The 19,255-nt window shown below is 35.9% G+C and overlaps 1 protein-coding gene across 1 annotated transcript in view; it reads right to left on the bottom strand.

Moving 5' to 3' along the window:
* The window catches only part of DNAJC13 (DnaJ (Hsp40) homolog, subfamily C, member 13), a 163,408-nt gene that overhangs the window by 18,134 nt on the left and 126,019 nt on the right, over positions 1–19,255 (bottom strand). The window contains exons 41-48 of the mRNA XM_010839582.1: positions 14,997–15,164; positions 13,868–13,981; positions 12,338–12,454; positions 11,043–11,220; positions 6,683–6,774; positions 4,997–5,096; positions 3,014–3,088; positions 2,672–2,784 (exon numbers count right to left, since the gene is read on the bottom strand). Coding sequence (XP_010837884.1) covers positions 2,672–2,784; positions 3,014–3,088; positions 4,997–5,096; positions 6,683–6,774; positions 11,043–11,220; positions 12,338–12,454; positions 13,868–13,981; positions 14,997–15,164 — 957 coding nt within the window. The remainder of the gene's footprint in view (positions 1–2,671; positions 2,785–3,013; positions 3,089–4,996; positions 5,097–6,682; positions 6,775–11,042; positions 11,221–12,337; positions 12,455–13,867; positions 13,982–14,996; positions 15,165–19,255) is intronic.

The raw sequence follows: 19,255 nt of genomic DNA on the forward strand, positions 1-19,255 counted from the left end.
TGATTCAAGTCTGTGTTAAACCTCATCTTATAGAAACCTTTCCTGGCCCAGTCTGTCTTGTCAGTGCCTGTATTTTCTATTCCCTGGCACAAGCTGATACTCAAAAAACTTATTTGAACGAATGAGACTAACAGGAATTAGTACATAAAGAAAATATCAAAAGCTCTTTATAAATGCAAGCAATATATAATAAACTTAGCCCTGAACTTCCTGGCAGTCAATGAATCAATGTCAGTTACATGATAGACAGCATCCACAAAATAGGATGTATGTCACTTCTCTTGGTCAAATTGATCTAAAATGTAAACACAAGAGTGAAAACTATAAAACACCTAGGAAAAAACATAGGCATAGATTTTTGTAACTCTGGATTAGATAATGGCTTTTTATATAATAAAAGCACAAGCTATAAATAGGACTTCATCAAAATTAAAAAAAACAAGAAAGTGGAAAAACATCCACACAATTGGGAGAAAATATTTATAAATCATATATCTGATAAGGAACTGGTATCCAAAATACATAAAGGACAATTATAACTCAACAGTAAAAAGACAACTGAATTAAAAAATGAGCAAAGGATGAGAATAGACATTTCTCTAAAAAAGATGTACAAATGGCCAATAAGCACATGAAAAGATATTCAACATCATTAGGCATGAGGGAAATGCAAAGCAAACCCTGATACAGCACACTTCACACCCACTGCTGCTGCTGCTGCTAAGTCGCTTCAGTCGTGTCCGACTCTGTGCGACCCCATAGATGGCAACCCACCAGGCTCCCCCGTCCCTGGGATTCTGCAGGCAAGAACACCGGAGTGGGTTGCCATTTCCTTCTCTAATGCAAGAAAGTGAAAGTGAAAGGAAGTCGCTCAGTCGTGTCCGACCCTCAGCGACCCCATGGACTGCAACCTACCAGGCTCCTCCGTCCATGGGATTTGCCAGGCAAGAGTACCGGGATGGGGTGCCATTGCCTTCTCCCCTAGGATGACCATATTCAATGAAGTTCTATATAGTAAGTGTTAAAGAGGTGGATATCACCATCAGTGGTGGTATGTAAAAAGGTGCCGCCACTGGGGAAAATAAAAATAGTCTGATAATTCCTTGAAAGGTTAAAAATAGTGTTACCATATTACCCAGATATTCTACTCTCAGAGAAATAAAATACATAGCCACACAAAAACTTGTGCACATGTGTTCACAGCAGCATCATACAGAATAGCCAAAAGCTAGAAATAATCTGTATGTCCATTTTCAATCAATAAATGGAAAAACAAAATGTGGTGTAAGTATAGGGAAGTGACTGCTAAATTAGGATTTTTCCTGGTTTGATGAAAATGTTCTAAAACTGACTGTTGTTGCCCAAAACATTGAATGGTATACTTTATGTGTATGAATTGTATGGCATGTCAATTATATCTGAATAAAGTTATAAAAATGGAAAAGAAGTTTACTGACCCCAGTTCTAGAATCTCTTGTTGCAAATCATTCAATTAAGGAGCTGACACTTTATATTTTTTCCTATATAGAAAATTTAAGTAAAAATATATTCACCTTGGTAAAATTTGTCCCTCATGTATTTCAAAGGTTAAAAAATTACTAAAAAGCTCAAAAATTAATTCTAGTACATATTTTAAACATCTAAAACATTATTTAAAATATAACAGTAGACATTATAGTTATGTGCTACCCAACTCTGGCTTTAAGAAAACTCAGTATTAAATATCAGTATTCATGATTTTATGGGCCCTTGCTACAGGCACCCAAATGTAATGTTCCTTATTCATTAACCCTACTGACGACAGATTATTAGCCATATTCCCCAAGTAAAGCTATTCCAGGTCTTATGACATATTCTCAATATCTAAATCAGGAGATCAGGTAAGAAAAAAACACAACTGAATCTAGCTTGTTTTCTGTAAGGGGGAGCTCAGGAGCCTTTATTTCATATTTGGGCTGGCACAGACAGTGCTTCAGTGAGCATTACTTCATGTGAAACTGATTCAGTAACAGAAGAAGGAAACTTTGATTACAACTGTGTCTGGATGCAATTCTACTTAGAAGTATTATTCTAATGGGTTTCTGCTCTATGAACTGAACCACGGTTCCAGAGATCATTTTGTCTTCTCCAGATTTTTAACGAGAGATCTCCCTGCAGAGAGGAGAAACAAAGGCACTGTAATACTCACCTTCACAAGCCAATTCTCGAAGTGCGAAATCTAACCTAACCTAATCTATCTTCTGTCACAACTTAAAACATACTTTTAAAATATGTTTTGGCTCCTTCAAGGGAGATGAACAGTTTCATCACCATAATTCAAACACTCTATTAAGACTTCTCAAATCTAGCGCAGGCTTCCCTGATTATAATTTTTCTCTAACTAGTAATGCTATGCTAAGTCGCTTCAGTCGTGCCCGACTCTGTGCGACCCCATAGACGGCATCCCACCAGACTCCCCCGTCTCTGAGATTCTCCAGGCAAGAACACTGGAGTGGGTTGCCATTTCCTTCTCCACTAGTAATATATAGGAATAATTCAGGTATGTCAATCTTTCAACTTTCATATCAAGTCACTTTACTATTTCAGACTTTGGTAATCCTCATGAAATTAGTTACCAAAGTAACAGAGCTTTAATAATTAATTTCTTTCTAAGAACCCATTTTGTGCTCACCTTTGGACCTATTAGTTTATCTGCTGTCATTTTAGCAAAAAGTTCTGCTGTCTGGGCTCGAACCTGTGGATGTGTTGAATTGCAGAACATATCTAGTAAATAAATCAAAGCTCCTGTGAAGGAAAAAAAGCATTAGCGTTTATATGCTAAATAAAAAAATATGACTTTTCTAGTCAGTAGAATTTACTTTCAACCTTATTTCAACTCAATGCAGTTTGCTTTTTTAAAAAAATTGTAAGCCTTTCAAAGCATTCTTCTAGTTTATCAGACTATATAAAGTAGCTCAAAATAAGCTCTACCATTACAAAGTATGACTAGATGAGAAAGCACTTTATACACTACCTCTTGCCATTGCTTCTTTGATAATTTTTGTACTTGATGTCAAAGCATAGAGAGTCTCCAGAACAAGCTGACGACCTGCAGAACAAAAGACATTACAAGAATCGAATCAGCACACCACCTTACATTTACTAGGCATCAGTGCCAGGCACTGAACAAGGTGCTTTACAAAGGGCATCGTACTTTTAACTTCACAACAACCAGCCAGACAGGTATTGTGGTCTTGCTATGAGGAATCTGAGATCCAGTTTGAGTAGCCCATGAATTCACAATTAGTGAGTGGTATAACTCACTATACCACTGAGGTATATAGAGGTTTACAGAGGTCTGACTCCAAAATCCACTCATAAGCACTATGCCATACTGTCCTCCTACCTCACTGCTCATTCTGCAAACGAAATCTCACCTCCTGACAGCCTGAGGATACTATATTCAGGGATCTATTATTTTTATATGGTGCTAGTATCTTAGAGAAATGAGTAGGAAGTAGCAGTTGCAAGACACTGTTCCAGTGTAAAACACAATAGCATCCTTCTGCACAAAGTCTGTGCGCTTCTCACCCCTTCCTTGTCATTGAAGTAGACTGGACAACTGGACTTTACTCTTCCAAAGTCAAGGGGCAACAAGAGACAGGTGACCAGAGGAGTGAAGAGCTGGCAAAGAGGGTGAAGGCTGCCAGGTATTAGGCCGAGACGAAAACCAAGGATGGTAGCCAGACTGAGCTAAGTTAATAGGCAGGAGAATAAACACTCAGAATGAGACTTTTGTTAAAATGAGACTTCTTTAAGACAGGAAACAATATTTCACTGAAAACCAGTCACTGTTCTAACCATAAGTTCAAAGGAAAACAAGACTTTGGAGGGGACAGAAGAAGTCAATTATTTTATGTTTTTAATGTTCCTGAGCAAACAGTTGAAGATAATTTAGTCTAAAATATAAATGAGAACAGAATAGGCTAAGATATCTAAATATCAGCTGTTTTACCAGTAAGATTAAAACCATGACTGCACTATATAAATTCAGTATGAATATACTTTTAAACCATGACTTCTGTTAACATTCAGCCACTTTAAGTTTGCATTGTTTGTAGCTGTTAAAAACTAATAAAAAAGAAAAACCAACTAAGGCTGTAGGAATGACCAAAAAAAAATAATCTGCTAATAACTTTTAAATGCTGCCATTTAAAAGCTAACAAGAATATTCAATAATAACTGAACTCCACTCAATTCACTGAACATAATACATAACATGTGCAAGGTACTGGGGCAGAAAATGAGTGAGACTGGTTGCTGCTCTCAAGGAGGTGGACAGGTGGGAAGTCAAGATTAATGTGACTTCTGAAGGGCAGGCAAAGCTGACTGAGCAATGCATGTTGATGGGGAAGTGACAAAGTTGGAGTTATATCACAAGTGTCTTTGAAAAGCAATCTCAAGGTTGATCTAACACAACTACACACTTATGTGAGACATAACTACAGTGTGTAAGGAGTCTATATTATTGCAGGCTGTACTCAAGAAATCAGGTTGCTATATTTTTAAAAACTGATCTCATCTGGTGCTAACAGTTACTATTAGCATCAAATCAGTAAAGGACAAATAATGCAGGACTGAACTTTAAGTAAAACATAAGGTGATTTTAATATTAAGCATTTTTTTTCTACCACACAAGTTTAATTGAGTGTTTTTTTACTAAAACATGGAGTATCCGTTAATTCTCAATCATTCATATGTAGCTTATACTTAGCAAATTGAAAATCCTAGATTATTTTCATTTGCTTTTGGATCTCTATCATCTCTTCCAAGTTTGGATATGGAAATACAAAATAGTTAACTTCTGTAAAAATAAACTAGGAAGACAAATCTAATACAAAGAATACCACTTAAAGTATTTTAAAACACTATGTTGAAGGTTTTGCATCATCTATGTAACTGCTCCTCTCTATGCTGACTATGCTGTGGTTTTGAAAATTCCAGTGAATATACATACTTGATGGTAAAGAATGCAGAAGAGCCAATAAATTGGACAAAACCATTGATTCAGCAATATTGTTGACACAATCTTGGTTAGATGTCACTATATTCACAACCTGAAAATCAATCAATAGGACATTAAGAGTTCTGGAAATAACTTCAAACCTAGACAAATTAAGGCAAATTAGTCAGACCTAAATAAACTTAAAGTTTATTACCAAAATGAGAAAAATGCTTGGAGGACAAAATATTTAACTTTTAGGCAAGAATTTAATTCTTAAAAATTGGCTTTATTACTTTGCTCTTTTGTGAATAAAAAATGTTAATGCTAGTATGTGTGTGTGTTTGTATATATCAGTTTTCTATTAACTTAAAGGTAACAATCAAATATAACAATCTAAACAAATATTTTAGCACCAATTCACAATCCTTAGGCTTATAAGAAGCCTTCAATCCTACACCAGTTCATGATCCAGAATTATGGTGTACACTATCGTATTTTCCAATTGGAGATTTGGGGTGGGAAGTGATTAGCAAGATAATCATCTTCACTACTTGGATTTTTTCCTTTAGAGGGAGAAAGTAAATGTCTCCGGTGCCCAGTACAAAATATTAGGTCTATCTTTCTACTATAAAGAAATAGGCATGTTTTCTTCAAAAGAAGATGACCACTCAAGTCTAACTTATACATCTAAAGATTAATGCCACAACTTGAACCATGTGGTCAACATCTCCAAGAAAAATATCACAGATACAATAATGCTTATTTTATTTTTTTTTTTTTTTCGGCAGCACATATAATAATGCTTATTTTAAAAATTACAAGGTACTTGAAGGAATTAAGTGGAGAAGAATGCTTTTCAAAGAAAAGACTATGCTTGTTAAGCTGTTAACCAATTTAACCTTTATTATTTTAGTAAACATTTTTTAAACCAAAATGCAATTTAAGAACACTTAATCATTCATAAAGTTCACTGTTACTGAAAGGTTGAATTTGGTGTTCTTTATAATAAATCGTGTGTGTTACAATAAGCAGGATCACATGAAAAAAGATCCTGGGTGTTTACTCTGGGTTGCCTAGATAAAGAGGACCCTGTGACCAAGGTCTTCCTGCTTCTTCCAGAGGAAAAGGCTCCACACAAACAGCTTCCTACAGGACCAATGATTTCATTCTCCTAAAGGAGGGCCCTCCAACCACTCTTGGACCTCTAAGACCCACAGGTTCTGGGTAGCTGGAAAGGATGCTTTTGTACCAGACCCATAAGAAGGGAGAGCAACTGAGGGAGATGGAACCAAACTCACAGTGTGTAGCTTGGTCTCAACATGTCTCTCTGTGGAAAAACAGAGATCCTGGAAAGTTCTGCTCCCTTTTTTTTGTCATCTGTGGCTTCCAAGCATCCCGAGTAAAGTCCATTCCTTAACTCATCCCATATGACACTATAGAAATGCATCCCAAGTTCTAATGCATGACAGATGATGACCACAGAGGGAAGCACTTTGAACACTGTACAACATTTGCTCTTCAAAATGGGCATATAATTCAAGTTTTAAAGACATTCACTTGCCTTAATAGGCAAAATGAAAAAAAAAAAAAAAAACCACACACAAATTTCCACTCAACTTTAGATGATGATTAATGAAGGTTCAAACCATGTACAGTATGTTGCAGGAAAGAGCATGCTTTAGAACAAAGTTCTTTTACCTCTAAAGCCAACTGCTGCACTTGACCAGCTCCATGGACTCGAAGAAGAGAAAATATTAACTTAAAATGACCAATGCATTCACTTTCAGAACCTAGAAAGAAAAATAAAATGCTTGTCTTTTATTTCCAAGCAATGTTCTATCAATCTTCAGGAAACAGATATATTTTGTTTACTGTCGAGTCTGTGGTAAACTTTTCTCAGCAATTGTGACATTAAGTGAGTACAGTATCACTAAGGAGTAGTAAATCTTAAGAAGTTAAACAGTATTAAAGTTTATCTGGTTTGTTTTCTCTTCATTTCCATCCCAACGCCTAACTAACCAACAGGCTAAAAACAAGAAATTTATCAAATACAATTCAAAAATTAAAAGTATTAGGGTGGCACTTTTTTAAGCTTTACCTGTAGACCTCAAGAGCTAACCTTGTCAGCCTAATTACATCTGGAGACAGTGTGACATCATTTGGCTTTTAAATAGGACTGAGTTAGAACTCTGTCACTTGAAAAGTACATTACAGACAAGTTCCAAATCAATTCCCAGATTTATAGCAATTTCTTTGTACCTAATATGCCAAAATCAAAAAATGAAGTTTTCTTCAGATTTTATAATACTGCCTTTAAAAACATGTATACCATGGGAATGAAATTTTCTTAGACAGCATTTAATTATTGTTGGTTTTTATTTGAATAATTTGTTGGCAATACAACTGTAAATTATAATAGTACTGTAATACATCCTGGCAAGAGCAAAGAAGTATAAGAAAGATAATATTAAGTGTTAATAAAAAGTTTTGAGGTCTTCAGGTAAGAAACTGAATATTGAATGTAATTTTATATTCCATATTTATATTTTATATTCTATATAATACTCTATTTTATATTCTATAGTTTATACATATGTTTCATATTTTATACTCAGGTTTTATGTTCGGTATTTTATCAATATATTCTATCAATTCAGTTCAGTTGCTCAGTTGTGTCCACCTCTTTGCGACTTCATGGACTGCAGCACACCAGGCTTCCCTGTCCATCACCAAATCCCGGAGCTTGCTCAAACTCCTGTCCATTGAGTCAGTGACGCCATCAAACCGTCTCATCCTCTGTTGTCCCCTTTTCCTCCTAACTTCAATCTTTCCCAGCATCAGGGTCTTTTCTAATGAGTCAGTTCTTCATATCAAGTGGCCAAAATAGTGGAGCTTCAGTTTCAGCATCAGTGCTTTCAATGAATATACAATATTGATTTCCCTCAGGATTGACTGGTTTGATCTCCTTGCAGTTCAAGGGACTGTCAAGAATTTATCCAACACCACAGTTCAAAACATCAATTCTCTGGCGACCAGCTTTCTTTTGGTCTAACTCTCATATCCATACATGACTACTGGAAAAGCTTTGCTGACTAAGGTCCATCTAGTCAAAGCTATGGTGGAAAAACCATAGCTTTGACTAGATGGACCTTAGTCAGCAAAGTAATGTCTCTGCTTTTTAATATGCTGTCTAGGTTGGTCATAGCTTTTCTTCCAAGAAGCAAGCATCTTTTAATTTCATGGCTGCAGATACCATCTGCAGTGATTGTGGAGCCCAAGAAAATAGTCTGTCACTGTTTCCATCATTTCCCCACCTATTTGCCGTGAAGTGATGGAACTGCAAGCCATGACCTTTGTTTTTTTAATGTTAAGCCAGTTTTTTTCACTCTCCTCTTCAAGCCTACTCTTTCGTCAAGAGGCTCTTTAGTTCATTTTTGCTTTCTGCCATAATGGTGGTGTCATCTGCATATCTGATGTTATTCATATTTCTCCCTGCAATCTTGATTCCAGTTTCTGCTTTATCCAGCTGGCATTTCATATGATGTACTCTGCATATAAGTTAAAAAAGCAGGGTGACAATATACAGCCTTGACGTACTTCTTTCCCAATTTGGAACCAATCTATTGTTTCATGTCCAGTTCTAACTGTTGCTTCTTGACTTGAATACAGGTTCCTCAGGAGGCAGGTAAGTTGGTCTGGTATTCCCATCTCTTTCAGAATTTTCCACAGTTTGTTGTGATCCACACAGTCAAAGGCTTTGGCATAGTCAATAAAGCAGAAGTAGATGTTGTTTTGGAATTCCCTTGCTTTTTCTATGATCCAATGGATGTTGGCAATTTGATTTCTGGTTCCTCTGCCTTTTCTAAATCCAGCTTGAACATCTGGAAATTCTCGGTTCATGTACTGTCAAGCCTCACTTGGAGAATTTTGAGTGTAACTTTACTAGCATGTGAGATGAGTCCAACTGTGTGGTAGTTTGAACATTCTTTGGCATTGCCTTTCTTTTACACTGGAATGAAATCTGACCTTTTCCACTTCTGTGGCCACTGCTGAGTATTCCAAATTCTTTAACATATTGAGTGCATGCAGCACTTTAACAGCATCATCATTTAGGATTTGAAATAGCTAGAATTCCATCACCTCCACTAGCTTTGTAGTGATGCTTCCTAACACCCACTTGACCTTGCACTTCAGGATGTCTGGCTCTAAGTGAGTGATCACATCATTATGGTTATCTGGGCCATTAAGATCTTTTTTTTGTATAGTTCTTCTGTGTATTCTTGCCACCTCTTCTTAATATCTTCTGCTTCTGTCCTTACTGTGCCCATCTTTGCATGAAATGTTCCCTTGGTATCTCTAATTTTCTTGAAGAGAGCTCTAGTCTTTCCCATTCTATTGTTTTCCTCTATTTCTTTGCATTGACTGCTGAGGAAGGCTTTCTTATTTCTCCCTGATATTCTATGGAACTCTGCATTCAGATGCTTATATCTTTCCTTTTCTCCTTTGCCTTTAGCGTCTCTTCTTTTCTCAGCTATTTGTAAGGCCTCCTCAGACAACCATTTTGCCTTCTTGCTTTTCTTTTCCTTGGGCATGGTTTTCATCACCGCCTCCTGTACAATGTCACAAACCTCCATCCATAGTTCTTCAAGCACTCTGTCTATCAGATCTAATCCCATGAATGGATTTGTCACCACTGTATATAATTGTAAGGGATTTGATTTAGGTTATACTGAATGGCCTAGCGGTTTTCCTTATTTTCTTCAATTTAAGTCTATTCGGCAATAAAGAGTTCAAGATCTGAGCAACAGTCAGCTCCTGGTCATGTTTTTGCTGACTGCATAGAGCTTCACCATCTTTGGCTGCAAAGAATATACTCAGTCTGATTTTGGTATTGACCATCTGGTGACGTCCATGAGTAGAGTTATCTCTTGGGTTGTTGGAAGAGTGTGTTTGCTGCAAACGGTGTGTTCTCTTCACAAAACTCTGTTAGAATTTGCCCTGCTTCATTTTCTCCTCCAAAGCCAAACAAACTTGCCTGTTACTCCAGGTAACCCTTGACTTCCAACTTTTGCATTCCATTCCCCTATGAAGAAAAGGACATCTTTTTTGGGTGTTCTAGAAGGTCTTGGAGGTCTTCAGAGAAACGTTCAAGTTCAGCTTTTTCAGCATTAGTGATTGGGGGCACAGACTTGAATTACTATGATACTGAACGGTTTGCCTTGGAAATGAACAGAGATCTTTCTGTTGTTTTTGAGACTGCACCCCAGTACTGCATTTTGGACTCTCTTGTTGACTATGAGGGCAATTCCATTTCTTCTAAGGGATTCTTGCCCACAGTAGTAGATATAATCATCATCTAAATTACATTCACCCATTCTGCTCCATTTTAGTTGACTGATTCTTAAAATGTTGATGTTCACTCTTGCCATTCCCTGTTTGACCACTTCCAATTTACCTTGATTCATGGACCTAACATTCCAGGTTTCTACGTAATATTGTTATTTACTGCATTGGACTTTACTTTCATCACCAGACATATCCAAAACTGGGTGCTGTTTCCACTTTGGCTCATCCTTTTCATTCTTTCTAGATCTATTTCTCTGCTCTTCTCCAGTAGCATACTGGGCACCTACTATCCTGGGGAGTTCATCTTTAAGTGTCACATCTTTTTACCTTTTCATAGCGTTCATGGAATTCTCCAGCCAGGAATACTGAAGTGGTTTGCCATTCCCTTCTCCAGTGGACTATGTTTTGTCAGAACTCAATTATCAAGCACAAAAACTTTCATTGTAAGGACCAATGGTGGACAAATTAGATAACCTCATCAATAACTCTAACATAAGCACTTACACCTTGTATGTCAATTTATGTCATCAATGTGATGTTTTACACTATCAAGTTATTCTGCCTTTTCCAGCCTATTATTTAGAGGTAAAAATATTATGGGGTCAATAACCAAGCATAATTTTCCTAGAGTTTTCCTGGTAAAATTGAGAACTGGTATTTTTAGGGCTCTTCTATTTTAAGGATCTTATTTGTCAAGGGTACAATCACATACCTGGATTATATTTTATAACATTTCTCAGAGCCTCCAAAGCCATTTCAACTCTTGGCAAGCGGTCTCCATGTTGCTCTGACTCTACTTTTGCAGCATGAGTGATGGCCATGAAGGTGTGGAGGTACTGGGCCTGGGAGCCTATATAATCCAAGAGACTTGCAGCAAATGCTTTTGGAACCTAAATCAAATAGAAAAATATTTAAAAACATGTGTGTCCTTAGAAATAACCTATAACAAAGACTTCACAGTAAAAGCAACAACAAAACATTTCAAGTCATGGAAGTGATTAAATTACACAGACACAAGAAAATACCTATGCATTAAATGAGAACTGAGGAGAAAAGGGATAAAACTTAACAGCATTAGAAAGTGTTTATCACTGTTGGCCCAAATCCATCAGAAATCTCATTTACTCCCATCGGTAATATAGTATAACAACTCTGAGATAAGAGTATGCCCCTACTTTACCGAGATAATTGATAGTATGATATGTAACTTCTATAAATTGGTTGCATTTTTACATTTAAAAATTATATATATTAGATTATAAATTCAAAAAGAAGTTTTCAAAGAGACTTCACAAATCACTAAACTCATTCTTCTTAGCAGCTATTTTTATATATTATTGTGATAATTAACATACATCACAGTTTAGTAAATTCCTTTTTCCAAGAGCAAACTCTAAAACAAAGCCTCACTTCTTTCTTCCTTACAAACCAATCAACCACCAAATCTTTATCACCCCCTCCAAAAAAACTATAACAAAACTTTCCTATGTGATCCCCAAGAACTAATGAAAGAAAAGATAATTTGCTTCTGTAAGTGATTAGGGGTCATCACAAGAAATGACCTGATGTGACCCAGTCATCTTCTAAAAATTCTCTTTGCTCTCCCCTTCTATATTCTTAATTTTAAAAACTGGCCAGAGATAGACTACTGTCTGGTGGTCTGATATTTAACATGATAGAGTGAGTATGTAAAAGGCCTTACAGTTCCACAAGAGACTGCAGAGCTGCAGGCATATATACAGGATACAGTGGAGTAGCATTATGTATAAAATATAAGAAATAGCTGGGAAAGGAATAAATTCTTATTCATGAATCCATTAAATTCCCCAACATTCAAAACAAAAAGTCTCGTAAGTTATCAATGGTCACCCTATCACATACCCAAGTTAGTATAAAATATTTGGCAAAAAACAGATATTATTTCAATATATACAGTGTGAATAAATCAGTAGCTTTTAATAACAAATGATCAAAAGTTACAGACAAAATCAAAAGTAGAGAGCTTACCTCAAGTGGGAAAGTAGGGACTTCATTATAGACCCTAACAAAAATCTCCCCTACGATAAGTTCTTTGGCATGATCACTGTAGACAAATTCTGATCCATAAGTTTTGTCACAGTCACCCTTTAAAAAAAAGAAAACTAATTGTTAGATATAAATCAGAATCATTAATGTATAGTTTATAAATCTATCCATATTCAGCTCAGTAACTTATCAGATAAATAACCTCAAAGATCCATTCATTTTTCCATGGGAGAAAAATGTGGTGGGATACACATCACAGCACTTAATGCAATTTTAACATTTATAATTAGTAATATGGCCTCTGGAAAAGGCATGCGTGCGTGAACGTGTGTTAGTCACTTAGTCATGTCCGACTCTTTGTGACCCTTTATAGTGTAACCCGCCAGGCTCTTCTGTCCATGGGATTTTTCAGGCAAAAATACTGGAATGGGCTGCCATTTCCTCCTCCAGGGGATTATTCTAACCCAGGGATCAAACCTGTATCTCCTGTATTGCAGGCAGATTCTTTACCTGCTAAGCCATCAGGGAAGTCCCTCAAAGAGTTATGTTATTTATAGGCAGAGAGTTATATTATTTTTTAGACCAAAATTGAAACTCATTTTAAAATTTCAAAAGATCACTGAGGTCAGCCAACGAAGTATCTTAGACCTAGTGTTCTGCAAGTATGACATGTGGGTCTCCTCTCAGCGGACATTTGGCCTGGTCAGATACAGAGTAACAGAACTAAGAGATGGACATGTCTGAACTGGTTTTAAAAAGTAATACATTAAGTGATAAAGTGCAGGAAAACAGGGTCTCTGAATTAAAAAAGCAAGGTAATATATCAGTTGATTTCTATTTAAGGACAAAGAAAAAGACAGGAAAACAGGAAAGAAACTGGGAAAAAAATAGCCCCAAGAAGATTCAAATTACATAAAATTTAGGTTGGACTGAAATAATATGTAAAAGTGTATAATAAATTGTAAAGAAAAGTAAATGCTCCTCTGTCCATGGGATTCTCCAGGCAAGAATATTGGAGTGGATCACCATTTCCCTCTCCAGGGGATCTTCCTGACACAGGACTCGAACCTGGGTCTCCTGTACTGCAGGCAGATTCTTTACCAACTGAGCTAGGAGGGAAGCAGGAATAAACTGTAAAGGGCTAAACGAAGAAAGAATGATATTTTCTCTCTTCTGGTAAAAAAAAACAGATGATGTGCAGAAATCCGAGACTGGTTCTTCCTAGCTCTGCAATTCTCAAAACTTCTATCAATGAAGAGCTCTGAGTGACTATCATGAAATGAGTGCTAAGCCAAATTTTGCATAATCCAGGACACTCAGTGATGGTTACTCTTTAATGAAGTCCAAACTCACAAACATAAATGTCTTCTAAACCATCAAGATTCAACCGTCTAGTTATGTATTATCCAGGCCAACTCCTTATCTCCCATTCTACTCTCTGTCTTGATTTTTTTCATGACTTACTACCTTCTCCACTGGAAGGTGGGAGGATGCAAGAAATTACTAACTTACTTTTTTAATCATGCTTTCCTGTTGAGATTCAAGAAATTCAAGTAGTTCTGCTCTTGTAGAATTGTTCCATATCAAATAGGGGCTCTCTGTGTTACTGTTAAGCATCTTCAAAATCTAGAAGATAGAATATTACTGTTTTATAATATTTAGGAAAAATATTGAAGTTATCATTCATTTAAATTGTCTATGACTCACCAAGCTCTGTAACAGGAACCTTAAGTACAATGGGCTTGAATAATTTTAACAAGTTTGAAAATATAATGTTTACCATACTGCAGCTGAGAAAAATTAAGACTTCTCTGAGAAAGATCAAATTATTTGTTCCAGGTCTCACAACATTTAAGTGGTGAAACTGGAATTCAAATTTGAGTCTGTTTTCACATCTCATTCTTAACGTGTGCTCTGCTTTGGTGAAAATCACACACGATATTTTATTAAAGCATTTTATAAACAGTAAATATAATCTTAAAAAGAATACCACACAACTTTTATATACACATATTTGAAAACAAAATCTAAGTCTTTATGAAGCATACTCCTAAAAAGGTAAGTAGAATTTATGGGAGAGATTCAGTTCCAGTTTTCTCAGCCAAACCCTGATTCAAGGCTGCATTAAGTAGTTCTGCAGACATAAGCTTATGCCTGCTTAGCCATCTAGAGTGCTTTCCCTTTGTGTCGCTCTACTCAATTTAAGTGTACACATACACAATTAACTCTCCTTTAAATGTTTTTTTTTTTTTTTTTTTTGTGGGGAGAGAGAGTGGGGATGCGTGTCTCACGGTTTGCAGGATTTTATTTCCTCAACCAGGGACTGAATCCAGGCCCTTGACTTGAATCCAAATCCTAACAACTGGACCATCAGGGAATTCCCAAAGTGTTTTAATAAGAAGTTTTTACACTTTACATTTTCTGAGCTTTGTGCTTGGAGGAAAAAAAGGGAGTTCTTATCCCCAGACGTATAGAGCTGCTATCATCAGCACCAAGACACAATAACCAAATTTCTTAGTTGAGAGAACAAGCGTGTGAGCATTTTCAATTTTTAGGTTTCTGAGAGCAATCGACATTGTTATATTCCTCTATTATGTAAAGGATCTTGCAATATTTATCAAAACCCAGGCTAGCTCTGTACCTCAGTAGCACTAATCACAGCAAGTTTTCTAGCAACATAAGGGGTCAGCATGCCAGCTAAACTTTTCCTTATGGTTGGATTTTCTGGTGTTGCTTGTTCTTCAGGCAGATAACCTCCAAGGCGACTTAGAGCTCGGACACTCAGTTTGGCAAGGCTGTTGGCTACTTCCTGTTAAAAAAAAAATTAACACCTTTATTAAAATAGATCTCTTACCAGGCAATAGTACATTTATGGAATCAAAACAGCATGGAACATATTAAGGAAGAGAAAGCAAAGAAAAAGAAACAAAAAAAGTACTGAAGTCCCCAACACTAATGTCAAGTGTTTATGAAAAGTAAAAGTCAAGAGAATTCAGTACCACCAAACCAGCTTGAAAACAAATGTTAAAGGGACTTATATAGTTAGGAAATACAAGAGAAGAAAAAGATCTAAAACAAACAAACAAACAAAAAAAACCCAAACAATTAAGAAAATGGCTATAGGATCATATATATTAATAATTACCTTAAAAGTAAATGGATTAAATGCTGCAACCAAAAGACACAGACAGCTGAATGGATACAAAAACAAGACCCATATATATGCTGTCTAGAAGAAATCCACTTCAGATCTAAAGATACATATAATGACTGAAACTGAGAGGGTGGAAAAATATATTCCATGCCAATGTAAACCAAAAGAAAGCTGGAGTAGCAATCCTCATATTAGACTAAGTAGACCTTAAAATAAAGAATATTACAAGAGATAAGGAAGAACACTACCTAATGATCAAGGAATCAGTACAAGAGGAAGACATAACAATTGCAAACATCTATACAACCAACATAGGAGCACCTCAGCACATAAAACAAACACTAACAGACATAAAAGAAGAAATTGACAGTAACACAATAATAGGAGGCGACTTTAACACCCCACTTACACCAATGGACAGATCATGAAAACAGAAAATGAATAAGGAAACACAAGTCTTAAATGACACATTAGACAAGATGGATCTCATTTATATCTTCAGGACATTCCATCCAAATACAGAATACACCTACTTCTCAAGTACACATGGAACATTCCATTCTCCAGGATACACATCTTGGGTCATAAATCTAACCTCAGTAAATTTAAGAAAATTGAAATTGTGTCAAGCATCTTCTCTGACCACAATGCTATGAGATGAAACACCAATTACAAGAAAAAAAATGTAAAAAACACAAACATATGGAGATTAAACAATACATTTCTAAATAACAAACTGGTTACTGAAGAAATCAAAAGGCAAATCAAAAAATTCCTAAAAACAAATGACAAGGAAAACACAACTCAAAATCTATGGGATGCAGCAAAAACAGCTCTAAGAGGGACATTTATAGCAATAAAATCCTACCACAAGGAACAAGAAAAAAATCAGACAACCTAACTTTACACCTAAAACAAGTGGAAAAAGAATTAAAAAACCCCAAAATTAGCAGAAGGAAAGAAATCATAAAGATCAGAGCAGAAATAAATGAAAAAGAAATGAAAGAAACAATAGTAAAGATTAATAAAACTAAAAGATGGTTCTTTGAGAAGATAAAAAAAATTGACAAACCTTTAGCCAGACTCAAGAAAAAAAGAGAAGAGTCAAATCAACAAAATTAGAAATGAAAAAGGAGAGGTTACAACAGTGCAGACATATAAAGGATTCTAAGACTATTATGAACAACTATATGGCAATAAAATGGATAAACTGCAAGAAATGGACAGATTCTTAGAAAAGTTCAATCTTCCAAGGCTGAACCAGGAAGAAATAAAATTATGAAAAACCCAATTACAAGCACTGAAATAAAAACTGTGATCAATAATCTCCTGAAAAACAAAAGCCCAGGATCCGATGGCTTCACAAGTGAATTCTATCAAACATTTAGAGAAGAGCTAATGCCTATCCTTCTAAAAGTTCTTCAAAAAATTGCAGAGGAAGAAACACTTCCAAACCCATTCTATGAAGCCACCAACACCCTGATACCAAAACCAGACAAAGACAACACACACAAAAAAAAGCTACAGGCCAATATCACTGATAAACATAGATGTTAAAATCCTCAACAAAATTCTAGCAAACAGATTTCAACAACACATTAAAAAGCTAACACACCATGATAAAGTTGAGTTTATTCCAGGGATGGAAGGAATCTTCAATATAGGCAAATCAATCAATGTGATACACCATATAAACCAATTGAAAGATAAACATATGATAATTTCAATAGATGTGGAAAAAGCCTTTGACAAAATTCAGCACGCTTTTATGACTGAAACTCTTCAAAAAATGGGCACAAAAGGAACCTACCTCAACATAGTAAAGGCCATACATGATAAGCCCACAACGAACATTATTCGCAATGGTGAAAAACTGCAACCATTCCCCCTAAGATCAGGAATAAGACAAGGGTGTCCACTCTCACCCCTAGGATTCAACATAGCTTTGGAAGTCCTAGCTACAGAAATCGGAGAAGAAAAAGAAATAAAAGGAATCCAGATTGGAAAAGAAAAGTAAAGCTCTCACTGTTTGCAGATGACATGATACTGTACACAGAAAACCTTAAAGATACTATCAGAAAATTACTAGAGCTAATCAGTGAATTTAGCAGTCACAGGACAGAAAATCAATACACAGAAATCACTTGCATTCCTATATACTAACAATGAAAAATCAGAAAGAGAAATTAAGGAATCAACCCCATTCATGATTGCAACTAAAAGAATAAAATATTTAGGAATACAACTAGCTAAGGAGACAAAAAAACTGCATACAGAAAACTATAAGACACTGATGAAAGAAATCAAAGATGACATAAACAGATGGAGAGATATTCTATGTTACTAGGGTTGAGGAATCAACATTGTGAAAATGACTATACTACCAAACACAATCTACAGATTCAATGTGATCCCTATCAAATTACCAATGGCATTTTTCATAGAACTAGAACAAAAAAGATCTCACAATTCATATGGAAATGCAAAAGACCCCGAACAGCCAAAGCAGTCTTGAGAAAGAAGAACGGAACTGAAGGAATCAGCCTTCCTGACTTCAGACTATTCTACAAAGCCAGAGTCATCAAAAAACTATGACACTGGCAAATGTAAATTGATACAGGCACTATGGAAGATGGTATGGAGATTCCTTAAAAAACTAGGAATAAAACCACCATATGACTCAGCAATCCCACTCCTAGGCATATACCCTGAGGAAACCAAAACTGCAAAAGACACATGTACCTCCATGTTCATTGCAGCACTATTTACAATAGCTAGAGCATGGAAGCAACCTAGATGTCCATCGACAGATAAATGGATAAATAAGTTGTGTACATATACACAATGGAATATTACTCAGCCACAAAAAGGAACACATTTGAGTCAGTTCTAATGAGGTGGATGAACCTATAGCCTATTACACAGAGTGAAGTAAGTCAGAAAGAGAAAGATAAATACCATATACTAACGCAAATATAAGGAATTTTAAAAGATGGTACCAAAGAATTTATTTGCAGGGCAGTAGTGAAGAAACAGACATTAAGAACAGACTTACAGAAAGAGGGCAGGAGAGGGTAAGATGTATGGAGAGAGTAACATGGAAACTTATATTACCATATGTAAAATAGATAGCTAATGGGAATTTGCTGTATGTCTCAGGCAACTCAAACAAGAGCTCTATACCAACCTAGGGGGTAGGGTGGGGCGGGAGATGGGAGAGAGGTTCAAGAAGGAGGGGACATATGTATACCTATGGCTGATTCATGCTGATGTTTGACAGAAAATAACAAAACTCTGTAAAGCAATTATCCTTCAATTAAAAAGTAAAGAATTTAAAATAAAAAAATGTCCATGCATTATAGCTTATTCTTCTATTTATATGAAAGACAATCAGGATCTATGTAGTCATTTATATCCAATATAGTAACTTGTTGATAACTGGAAGAAGCACCCTGGGGGATAGGATGGGGAACAAGAGATGATTAAGTAGATCTGATCATTAGAGGCACATATTCACAATATGAATAATGAATAAGAAAGGAGTGACAGAAAAAATACCTGTAAGTTAAAAAAAAAAAAATCTGTAAAAAAAACAATCAGGTAAGTTCTCAAGTGTTTAGGCAAACAAGCTTCAACAGCACCGTTATCACTTCCCTGTGATATACAACCATAATTCTGCAATCATAAAGGTGATTCTCAGTAACCAAGAAAAGATTAAGTTATGCCCAGTATATGTTATTGCAAAT

This window comes from Bison bison, unplaced genomic scaffold (assembly GCF_000754665.1).
Source record: "Bison bison bison isolate TAMUID 2011002044 unplaced genomic scaffold, Bison_UMD1.0 scf7180017864119, whole genome shotgun sequence".
Lineage (NCBI taxonomy): Eukaryota > Metazoa > Chordata > Mammalia > Artiodactyla > Bovidae > Bison > Bison bison.